This window comes from Thalassophryne amazonica, chromosome 12 (assembly GCF_902500255.1).
Source record: "Thalassophryne amazonica chromosome 12, fThaAma1.1, whole genome shotgun sequence".
Classification (NCBI taxonomy): Eukaryota; Metazoa; Chordata; class Actinopteri; order Batrachoidiformes; family Batrachoididae; genus Thalassophryne; species Thalassophryne amazonica.
The window spans coordinates 7,567,026-7,580,081 of NC_047114.1; the positions used below are offsets into that span (position 1 = coordinate 7,567,026).

Consider the following 13,056-nt stretch of genomic DNA (forward strand, 5'->3'; position numbering starts at 1 on the left):
CTGTTTTTCCACGCCTTTTATTTCATAAACTCGCTGCCTGCCTCGTTCCGCAGAGAAATGTGGCAGAGTTCTGGTTCTGCCACATCCTAAATGGACTTTGCTTTGCCAGAGAAGAGACACTATGGAGGCGGAGCAGCGGGAAGCAGGATGCTCCGTCTGGAGCTGCGGAGCAGATCACACGGCCCGGGGAGCGCGTCTGTCCAGTTATGCAGGAGACAACCGCCGAACCTCGTTCACTACTTCTGTGCACGTCAGCACGCAGGGGCACCTGCCTGCAGCTGCGGAGCATCAATTTGCTAATTCCTTAGTGATAACTGCTTTGTGACGCAGATTTGACCTTGACACTTGCAGGAATTTGACCCCCACATTGCTGCGCAATTAGTCATGCCAATGCGTCCCGTTTTGTCTCGCTTGACACCACACTATATAAAATAATCATTTTACAGCTGATAACGCATTTGCTGTCAAAACCTGGCTGATGAAATCATCTCTCATTGCACTCAGAATCACAGATAAATTATCTACAGCTGCAGGTTGTCTCGTGTGCGTCATGCAGTGGATAACGCATTTGTGTTGTGAAATTCGGCAGGAAGAGCTGCAACGCAAGGCCCCTCCACCAATCTGCTTCTGGAGACGAGACTCGACCTCCGGCTGTGAATCACATGGGATATCGTGTTTGCTGTCAAACAGTAAATCAGTTGGGCACTGGTGGCGCCCCTGCCTGGTACCGCCTCACAGGGACATTTATAAAAAAGGAAGAGAAACCACAGCACTGCACAGCTTCATGCTGCTTCGCCAAAGCTCTTTATTATTCAACTGTAAATACAACAATACATTCTAAAACTTTAAAATCACACCTGTCTACTTCTGTGGCCTTTAAGGCACAAGATAAATTAAAGACGCGACTAACGCAAACCCGGAGGCAAAGCTTTCAAAATCCACATCTTTTTTTCTTTCAAAATAAAACAACTCAAAGAGCGACAGATGCAGAACACCCACAGAGAACAAATAAAAAAACAAAAAATAGACTTAAACACACAATGGCACAGCCAACACGATATAAAAGTTTATCAATGTGATGACTGTGTGATAAAGGTCAAAAGGTCACGCTTTGCGCTTCTGTACTTTGTACCAGCTGCATAAATGTATATATGTATGTGAAGGCTGCACTCTTTATACTGGGTATAAATCCCGCTCTGAATAATTTTCTGATGAGGGCTGTAATGTCTAATATGATGTGTATTTAAAAAAAAAAAAAACACACAGACAAAAGTACTCATATGTACACAAGAAGTCAAAAGCACTTTCTATTATGGAAGACCATTTTCGCCAAGTCAGAGAAAAGATTGCATCACCTCACATATTTATCTTTGTCATATTTCTTAATGATTATTAATGGTATTGAAATTATGAAATATCAGAATTACCTAAAGCAGTTTTACTACTGATGACAACCTCTATTAACTGTGACTGAGAAACATTTCTGAAATCATATTGGGAAAACATATTTCTCATAATTATGATATTAAAATTAGATTATATGATTTGAAAAAAATGGTTTCTCATGAGAACTCAAGATTTTTTCAAAGAATAATAAGTGTCTCAATGTCACAATTGTGGAAAAAGCTATCAAATATAAAAAATTAGATGTCTTATAATTAGAACATAAATCACAATTATGCAAATATTTCTTATGATAAAATAAGCTGTAATTACAATACATTTGGCAAAACCATTGACTTTTCTAATGAGAAAAACAAAGCTGTCATTTATGAAAACAGTGGTCATCTCTAATTATGAAAATAAATCAATTGTGGAAAATTTATGAGATGATAAATAATTTGCAAGAAGCTTTCTCATAACTAATGTAAAATATCCTGGTTATGGAAAAAAATTAGGTTTCTCATGATCGCGATATATACGTTACATAATTATGAGAGAATGTCTCCAAGTATTGAGATAAGTATTGAAAAGTTTCTCAGAATCCTATTTTGAGAATTTCATAATTCTAAGAATAAGTAAAAAGACACTCAGAGATGGCACACCTCAACAGCCAACAGGACTCGTAGTTTAAGCTTTTAACCCCACTAGATCTTTGTGATGTCATAAGGTGAGAATGTGAAAATTTGATATCAAAAAGAAAACCACACACTTAAAGGAACTAAACAGAGATGAATTGAAATATTTAAAGGAAGAGTGAGATCAACCCTTCAATCACCGACAGACTTTCTTCAGAATCTGAAACTGCTTTTTGAGATTTACTTTCCATTAACAGACAGAACAGGTCACATAACCTCCTCCTCCCGTCAGTTAACGGAGGTAAAAATTATTTTTATGTTGCTCCATGCAAACAGGGTGCACTGTTTGTGCAGTAATTTTACCTTGACACATGTCAGAATAATAATGTTTATAAGTGGACAAATGAGACGGTAATTACGCTTTATTCACCAGAAATAACATAACAATAGCAAGAAGGTTCGTAAGCAGAGTGCTCCCCAACATCGCTGGAAACTCGCCCAGTGAAAAGTGTGCGTGACCTTCAGTGCTCAGTGCTCATGTGAGGTTATGGCTAACACACGAGCGTGATTGAAAGTCAGAAAAGTTCCCATGGCTAGAGTTATGAAAAACATTTTTTTCCTCCTCCAGGCTTAAATTCTGTTCAGCAAAATCTCAAATTTGAGATTTGTTACAATTATGAGAAGATATAATTATGAGAATATTTCTCATGCTAGAGTATCCCATAATTACAAGAGACTTGACAAAAGTGTTACTGTTAATTTTTTCTTACCTTTTTCTAAAGAGAAAATTATGAAAACATTTTTCCTCATGATTATGGTGCGTTATAATTATGGACGTTTCTCATGAGTAATGACTGAGAAAATTTGTCATGAGGAATGATAAAGTATCTCATAATTACAAGAAGGGTTCTTATACATATATCACAAATATTTAAAACAAATCTAAATATAAAAATTACATTTCTGGCAATTCTAACTTATAATCATGAAAACATTTTCCATGATAAAGTATCTCAAAAATATAATAGATTTGGCATGACTAATAAGTAGCCTTTTTAGAAGAGAAAAACAAATTTATAATTATGAAAACTAAGGTTCCTGGTGATTATGATAAGTTCTAACTATGACAGGTTTCTCATGAGTAATGACAGTCCCACACATTTAAATAGACAGCAAGAAACCTATAAGTAACTATCAAGATTTTAAAATAAATGGTTTATCATGTTTAACTGATAACTCACAAGTATGAGAAAGTTTGTCATGAGTAACTATAAAGTATCTCATAATTACAAGAAAACTTATTTTACATATGTCACAATTATTAAAATAAAACAACAAATATTATGATAAAGTTTCTCATGAATAATGATAATAGTCTCACACATTTCACTCTGCTTTGTGAGACCGGGACAGTCAAGGTGATTTTTTTTTTCTAAATTACTATTATCAGGCAAAAATATTCTTTCATAGAAAACAGAATTCTCAACAGTGAACTGTGTTTTGTCTGAGAAGGAATTCATATTCAAGAAAAATGTAAATGAGAAACATACTGCAAATTATGTCTTCATGTTAAATAGTAATTCTAAAACTAACCATGAAATCAGATGAATTGCAGAGTTAATCTAATTTTTTGTCAACACTGCATCAAAAGAGAGCAAAACATAATAAAGTCTGTTGCTCAACAAACATGAATATAAGGCCTTTAAAATGTTTTAATGCTCCTCCATTTGCAGCTGCAATTACTCTAAAATGTCTCATTTTAAAGCTTGACTCCTGATTTAAGAAAATATTGAAACTATGTCAACTCAGTTCTGTTTTTTTACTTCATGGTTCTAAATTTATGTGACATTACACCATTAAACAATTTTGATAAAGATAAATTTGCTAAATATTTTTTCAAAGCCTTACACTGAAAGAAAAGAGCAAAAGTATTGAATCACACAAACATTTTCCTTCATGAACGCATTTCAACGTTGACCTTGGAAAAAAATTAACAGAAAAAACATTCTGTTATATCAACAAATATAACAGACATTAATCAGGATTTACTGCAGTATCTGTTTCATTAATACACAGAACAGCGGAATAAAAATGATCTTCTGTAAGAAAAACCTACAAAAGAGTGAAAAATTAAAACATCTTTGGTGGTGTTTCTGTTCACTGCTTCTGCCTCACAAACTCTTTCCAAAATATATATAAAAATAATAATAATAAAAATTACAATGTCATTTGGCTGAATGCTACACGGTGCCTCGGTCTCCTTTTTGTCAAGCGTGGTCTGTTATGTCCAGCATCATTGTACATATTTACAAAAACTGTACACAGTCATTCTAAACTCTAAAAATATTGTTTCCGCTATAATCTTACTTTCTGCTATAAATATGTAACACGGACTCTAACGTTGTATATAGAACTCTGCATGTTGTATAGCCTCTTTACAGTGGAGCAGATCAAAAAGGTGTTGCACATTTTTCCTACTTTTCTCTGAACCCAAACACACGTCTTGCTTTTTTCTGCACGATGATCCTGTTGCTTGGCAACACCCAGCTGTCAATCAGTTTTCTGATCGCTGACACTCACGTGTGTGGTAGCAAGGCCCAGACGCAGGACACCAACACTGTTGTCAAGAACGGGACAGGCAGGGGTGCTCTACTGTCCCACTTCCTTCTACTTAACACACGTCCTGGCAAAGACATAAATGACAGGAGGCTGCGTCCTGCCGCTACAAATGTCCAGCGCGATCGCTGTTAGAGTGCTGCTTATTAAAGGGGAGGTTTGGCTTGCGACTGATGAATAAATGAACACCATGAGCTCCTTTTCTTCTTACAGTTACAAGTAATAAAAAAAAATCATGAAAGTGTGCTGTATAATTATGCAATGCAAAGTGTGGCGGGTTGGTGATGATGATGGCGGCTCTCTACACCTGGTGGGATTTGGAGAAGCCATCTTCAGTCAGCTCATACCTGCAGGAGGCAACACAGACTTCAATCATCATGCTGTCGCACAGCTAACACTGATGGACTCCTCACAGTTAAAGTGAAAATTTATTCTACATTAACTAATGCAGTTTTTCAGTCGTAAGTCTTGAACCAAAACATTAAACTAGGAGAGTGGTTGGTTTTTTGTTTGTTTGTTTGTTTTTGTTCCTGTCACTCATTTTTCCCTACATCTGCAAGTACTGCACCTCCATGGAAATGGCACCGTCATACTAAGAAGTACATAGAACTCCAAGATGTTTTTGTACAGTATCACACAGTTACAATGACATAAATCATAAAATAATATAAAAGTTCATTTTTATTTATGCAATAGCCGTAAAGGCAGTCTCATTGAGACACAAAGGCCCATTGACAAGAAAGACCTGTTTAATTTAATTTATTTGATCAATTATGTTTTAAAAAAAAATCTGCAAATATAAAATCTTTTTCACATGGCCAAAAGTGTTACCAATACTGAAAAAAGGTGCATCACATGACATAGTTATGTTTCTTTTATCTCTCTGCTCCGTCTGCAGGTGAGTTAATGATTAGCTGAGTTCTTGTGGTTCTTTGACTCTAAAGACCTCAGACAGACTTGGCCTTCAGCACCAAACTGTGTGTTTCTCAGTAACTGATGCCAGTGAAGTCCAAGTCATATTCAGTGACATGGAAACAATCATGCCTTCATCTACCAACTCGTCTGAAGAAACCTGGCTGTAAAAGAGATTTATATTTTCATTGAATTTATATCAAATTAAATTAATATATTAATTTTAATATTAATATATAGAAACACAAATTAAGTTTTTTCAATGACATAAATGTCTAACATGTAAAAATCTAGAGATGTGAATACTAGTAGTGGTGTATTGTGCTGTTTTTGAGTTTTCCTCAAATTCAACTTCAAATAAATGAAGTCGCTGCAAAAAAGACAGCAACAACGCAAACAAACAAATGTGGAGGAGATATTGTTGGCTGCTGTTTTTCATATTTTCAGAGCCATTAGACTTAAAGCCTGAATCAGAGCTTTATTTCAGGATACAAATACAGTAATAATAAATTAAAAATCATATTTTGCCATTTTGAAGTAAAGGCCTGAACCTTTTTTTTTTAGCAAAAGTTGTACTGATATAAAAGACTAATTTCATTAAAAAAAAATAATCACTTCATTTTTGTGAGGTTAATATTTAAAAAAAAATCTGTTTTTAAAAGTAAAATCAATGTGACTTGTAGTGACAATAAACAGCTATCAGATGAGTAGAATAAAAAGACTAACCACTGTGTCCAGCCCTTAGTGATGTCCTCGTGAATCAAATCCACCAGAACCTGATGGAACAAACAAGAGGAAACACAGAGAAGTAAGAACAAACAAAACAAAGTATTCAAAGGAGAGAATGCAAACAAAACTGTTCAAACGAGCACACGCAAATAAAAGTGTTCAAATGAGTGAAATATCTTAAAATCACAACAGTGTGTGTAAGAGTGACTCTGCTGTTAAAGTTAAGTAACTACAAGATAAAAGTCGCTGCAGGAAGTTAAGGCACCTTTCCCAGCAGGCCTTTGTGTTTGGAGAGCAGACCGCCGCCGTTCTTCACCGCGACATCCAGCGTGCGTCTGTGCAAATCCACCATGGGAACACTAAACTCAAACCTGATCACACACAGAAAACATACACAAACATGATTTACTGTGAATCTGTGATGATGAACACTTTCAAACGTGTTTCACAGCAAAGATCAAACTCACGTCTGATCGTAAATGGGATTGAGAGTTTTCTTGAATGTGTGAGTTTTCCTTCTGCCCGACCGCCGTTTGTCAGGAAGCAGGTAGAGCCGGACGTAAGGATCCGAACCCTGCTCGCTGAACGCGATGAGGTTTCTGAGAAACAAAACAAAACAACAACCAGTCACTGTTTGTATTTGTGCCGCGGAAACGCAAATAAACAATCATTCAATAAATGTAAATAAATAAACACCTCAACATAAATACTTCACTATGTGTAGTAATTCAATGAATGTAAATAAATAATCAAACACCCCGGCATAAATACTTCGCTACATGTAGTCACTCAATAAATGGAAATAAATAAACACCCCAATGTAAATACTTCACTACGTTTAGTCATTCAGTAAATGTAAATAAATAAACAAATACCATGACAAACAATTCACTATGTTTAGTCATTCAGTGTATTTAAATAGATAAACAAACACCGCAACACAAACACTTCATTAAGTTTAGTCATTCAGTAAATGTAAATAAACAAACACAGACAAACACAATACTATATTTAATCATTCAGTAAATGTAAATAAATAAACAAATAAATAAATAAACACCCCAACATAAACACTTAACTACGTGTAGTAATTCAGTAAATGTAAATAAATAAACAAACACCCCAACGTAAACACTTCACTATGTGCAGTCATTCAATAAATGTAAATAAATGAACAAACACCCTGACACAAACACTTCACTACGTTTAGTCATTCAATAAATGTAAATAAATGAACAAACACCCCGACACAAACACTTCACTACGTGGAGTCATTCTGTAAACACAACGAAACAAACAAACACCCTGACACAAACACTTCACTACGTGGAGTCATTCAGTAACATTCAGTACAGGGGGTCGTTTTGACCGTTGGGGATTTACATAATTATTGTATGGCCTTGCCTTACAATATAAAGCGCCTTGGGGCAACTGTTTGTTGTGATTTGGCGCTATATAAAAAAAAAATTGATTGATTGATTGATTAAACACAAAGAAACAAACAAACACCCTGACGTAAACACTTTACTACGTATAGTCATTCAGTAAACACGAAGAAACAAAACCCTGACACAAACACTTCACTACGCGTAGTCATTCAGCAAACACGAAGAAACAAACACCCTGACACAAACACTTCACTACGTATAGTCATTCAGTAAACACAAAGAAACAAACAAACACCCTGACGTAAACACTTCAATACGTGTAGTCATTCTGTAAGCACAAAGAAACACCCCGACATAAACACTTCACTACATGCAATCATTCAATAAATGTAAATAAATAAACAAACACCCTGACATAAACACTTCACTACATGCAATCATTCAATAAATGTAAATAAATAAACAAACACCCTGACATAAACACTTCACTACGTGTTGTCATTCAGTAAATATAAACACTCCGACATGAACACTTCACTATGTGTAGTCATTCAGTAAATGTAAACAAATAAACACCCTGACATAAACACTTCACGACATGTCGTCATTCAATAAATGTAAATAAATAAACAAACACCCTGACATAAACATTTCAGTACATGCAGTCATTCAGTAAATGTAAATAAATAAACACCCCGACAGAAACACTTCACTATGTGTAGTTATTCAATAAATGTTAATAAACAGACACCCTGACATAAACATTTCACTACGTTTAGTCATTCACTAAATGTAAATAAATAAACACCCCGACATGAACACTTCAGTACATGCAGTCATTCAGTAAATGTTAATAAACAGACACCCTGACATAAACATTTCACTACGTTTAGTCATTCACTAAATGTAAATAAATAAACACCCCGACATGAACACTTCAGTACATGCAGTCATTCAGTAAATGTAAATAAACAAACACCCTGACATGAACACTTCAGTACATGCAGTCATTCAGTAAATGTAAATAAACAAACACCCTGACATGAACACTTCAGTACATGCAGTCATTCAGTAAATGTAAATAAACAAACACCCTGACATGAACACTTCAGTACATGCAGTCATTCAGTAAATGTAAATAAATAAACACCCCGACAGAAACACTTCACTACGTGTAGTTATTCAATAAATGTTAATAAACAGACACCCTGACATAAACATTTCACTACATTTAGTCATTCACTAAATGTAAATAAATAAACACCCCGACATGAACACTTCAGTACATGCAGTCATTCAGTAAATGTAAATAAATAAACAAACATCCCGACAAACACTTCAGTACATGAAGTCATTCAGTAAACACAAAGAAACAAAGAAACACCCTGACGTAAACACTTCACTACGTGTAGTCATTCTGTAAACACAAAGAAACACCCTGACATAAACACTTCACTAGGTTTAGTCATTCAGAAAATGTAAATAAATAAACACTCCGACATGAACACTTCACTATGTGTAGTCATTCAGTAAATGTAAATAAATAAACCAACACCCTGACAAACACTGCACTAGGTTTAGTCATTCAGAAAATGTAAACAAATAAACACTCCGACATGAACACTTCACTATGTGTAGTCATTCAGTAAATGTAAATAAATAAACACCCCGACATAAACACTTCACTACATGCAATCATTCAATAAATGTAAATAAATAAACCAACACCCTGACATAAACACTTCACTAGGTTTAGTCATTCAGAAAATGTAAATAAACACTCCGACATGAACACTTCACTATGTGTAGTCATTCAGTAAATGTAAACAAATAAACAAACACCCTGACAAACACTTCACTACATGTCGTCATTCAATAAATATAAATGAACCAACACCCCAACATAAACACTTCACTACGTGTAGTCATTCAATAAATATAAATAAACAAACACCCTGACACAAACACTTCACTACGTGTAGTCATTCAATAAATATAAATAAACAAACACCCTGACACAAACACTTCACTACGTGTAGTCATTCAGTAAACACAAAGAAACAAAGACCCCGACATAAACACTTCACTACATTCAATCATTCAGTAAATGTAAATAAATAAACACCCTGACATAAACACTTCACTATGTGTATTCATTCAGTAAATGTAAATAAATAAACAAACACCCTGACACAAACACTTCACTACATGTCGTCATTCAATAAATGTAAATAAACACCCTGACATAAACACTTCACTACATGTCGTCATTCTGTAAACAAAACGAAACAAACACCCTCACGTAAACACTTCACTACGTGTAGTCATTCAGTAAACACAAATAAACACCCTGACACAAACACTTCACTACGTGTAGTCATTCAGTAAACACAAAGAAACAAACAAACACCCTGACGTAAACACTTTACTATGTGTAGTCATTCGGTAAACACAAACAAACACCCTGACACAAACACTTCACTACGTGTAGTCAGTCAGTAAACACAAAGAAACAAACAAACACCCTGACGTAAACACTTTACTATGTGTAGTCATTCGGTAAACACAAACAAACACCCTGACACAAACACTTCACTACGTGTAGTCATTCAGTAAACACAAAGAAACAAACACCCTGACACAAACACTTCACTACGTGTAGTCATTCAGTAAACACAAATAAACACCCTGACACAAACACTTCACTACGTGTAGTCATTCAGTAAACACAAAGAAACAAACAAACACCCTGACGTAAACACTTTACTATGTGTAGTCATTCGGTAAACACAAACAAACACCCTGACACAAACACTTCACTACGTGTAGTCATTCGGTAAACACAAATAAACAAACGAACACCCTGACGTAAACACTTTACTACGTGTAGTCATTCGGTAAACACAAATAAACACCCTGACACAAACACCACTACATGTAGTCATTCCGTAAACACAAAGAAACAAACACCCTGACACAAACACCACTACGTGTAGTCATTCGGTAAACACAAAGAAACAAACACCCTGACACAAACACTTCACTACTTCTCGTCATTCGGTAAACACAAAGAAACAAACACCCTGACAGAAACACTTCAGTACGTGTAGTCATTCAGTAAACACAAAGAAACAAACAAACACCCTGATGTTGATGTGGTTCTCCAACAGAAACGATAGCTGTATTAGCAGGTCATGACCACTGGGTGTCACAATTCACACTTACATATTACAATGTCCTTTACATTTTGTTTTATCAGCTTTTGCACATTCGCAGTGCACACGTGGAACAGAGTGGCACATATACAAATGGTATCTGAAGGACAACAGTGCCCCCTCATGGAGAGTCTGCAGTGCATCAAACACAAACGTGTCAGTCTGCGTCAGGAAGCAGCCCCATGAGATGATTGACAGCAGGGAAAAGTGCAGACAGTGTTCTGGGATAAAGTTGTTGGCAGAGACTCGTACCTGCAGGCGTGAACGACGACCACCAGTTTGTTCCTCTGGGGGCTGTGTCTGATCGTCAGCTGCACCTCACCCAGCGGGAAATAACTCAGACCTGAACCGCTGCGAGACAAGGGCAAAGAAAAGAAATATCTCATTTCCACTGCAAGTAAAATAAAGCAGATCAAATGAATGCAGAGATTAGAGCTTTGGGGAATTTATTGATTTTTCAGTGTGGAGCGTTTTGCTCTACCAGACCCTATTCTGTAGACATGGTGTGTTTGAAAATTGATGTATGTATAATAAACACCTCGCTGGCACATATACAGTGCCCTCAAAATGTACTGGAACACTTGGTACGTCACACGTTAATTTCTTTATGGCATTTCAAGTACAAAAAAATACAAAAAAAAAACTTCTAAAATTATCTTCCTCTAACTCAAACTGAAAGTAAATCTCTACAACTTGATATAAATTAATTAAATATATAAAAGCCAAAAAATGTGTTTTATAAGTAATGGGCCTCTTTGGTTTTATTGCCAGTTTTCATCAGACAAGTCAGGTGATGGATACATGAGTATGTCACTGAATATGTCTTGGACTTTATTTACATCAGTTATGAAGAAATACAAACAGTATGTCACTCTGTGGTAAATCTGTGTGGAGTAGATACAGTAGTTCTCAAAAACTGAGTGACTGCGCAAGAAGGAGAAGAGTGAGGAAAGCCACCAAGACACTCAGACAACCCAGAAGAAGTTACAGGCTTCTGTTGCTGTGATTAGAGAACTTGTGCACAGTGCATGTTTTGCATTTAGTATCACCAGTCACACAGCTTCACGATAAAATGGAGCAGAGAAGGATTCTCTTTCACCAAAACATCAAATCTGGGTTTGCATCTGAGGCCCCATCGCAGCGCTGCCCTCTTTGACAGACAGATCCTCGAACCTATACGAGGTCTACTAGAAAAGTATCCGACCTTATTATTTTTTTCAAAAACCATATGGATTTGAATCACGTGTGATTACATCAGACATGCTTGAACCCTCGTGGGCATGCGAGAGTTTTTTCATGCCTGCCGGTTACGTCATTCGCCTGTGGGCAGTCTTTGAGTGAGGAGTCGTCCACCCTCTCATCGATTTTTTCATTGTTTAGGAATGGCTCAGAGACTGCTGCTTTGTTTGATCAAAATTTTTTCAAAACTGTAAGGCACAACTGAGTGGACACCATTCAATAAATTCAGCTGGTTTTCGGTAAAAATTTTAACGGCTGATGAGAGATTTTGGTCTGGTAGTGTCGCCATAAGGACGGCCCACGGCGTCTGACGGCGATCTGCGCTTCGAGGCGGCAGCATCTCACCGTTTCAAGTTGAAAACTTCCACATTTCAGGCTCTGTTGATCCAGTAAGTCGTCAGAGAACAGAGAACTTTCAGAAGAAGTCGGCATGAGGAGTTTATTCGGACATTCCATTGTTAACAGACATTTTGTAATGAAAGAACGTGCGGGCAGAGTCGCATGTCGGGCCGGACCCGACCGCGGGGGGTCGCAACAGGAAAAACACCTCCGTTGGAAACCTTAACGGGCAAGTTGGAACATGCCCAAGCTGTTAAACAATTTCTCAGTTACTCACTTGTTGAAAGCCATCAAAAGCCGCCTGAATTTTACAAATGGTTTTCAACACGGAGGTGTTTTTCCTGTCATGGCGCACACAGATTTGCCGAGTCGTCACGGAAACGACTGTGAATTTGCGCGCACGTCTTTCATTAAAAAATGTCCTTAAACAGTGGAATGTCCACATAAAGTCCTCATGCTGGCCTCTTCTGAATCTTCTCTGTTCTCTCACGACGTCCTGGGTGAATTAAGCCTTAAATTAGGATGTTTTCAGGTCGAAACAGGCCGACGACGGCGCCTGGAAGTGCTGCACGACGTCCCGCTCTGTGGGAAGTCCTTACA

The 13,056-nt window shown here is 36.6% G+C and overlaps 1 protein-coding gene across 1 annotated transcript in view; it reads right to left on the bottom strand.

The window, feature by feature from the left end:
* Nucleotides 1–781: 781 nt before the first annotated feature.
* Nucleotides 782–13,056, bottom strand: part of esyt2a (extended synaptotagmin-like protein 2a) — a 186,687-nt gene continuing 174,412 nt past the window's right edge. Inside the window, exons 20-24 of the mRNA XM_034182715.1 lie at nucleotides 11,131–11,229; nucleotides 6,743–6,874; nucleotides 6,541–6,646; nucleotides 6,273–6,322; nucleotides 782–4,981 (exon numbers count right to left, since the gene is read on the bottom strand). Of these exons, the coding sequence (XP_034038606.1) occupies nucleotides 4,936–4,981; nucleotides 6,273–6,322; nucleotides 6,541–6,646; nucleotides 6,743–6,874; nucleotides 11,131–11,229 (433 nt within the window). The 3' untranslated portion in view covers nucleotides 782–4,935. The remainder of the gene's footprint in view (nucleotides 4,982–6,272; nucleotides 6,323–6,540; nucleotides 6,647–6,742; nucleotides 6,875–11,130; nucleotides 11,230–13,056) is intronic.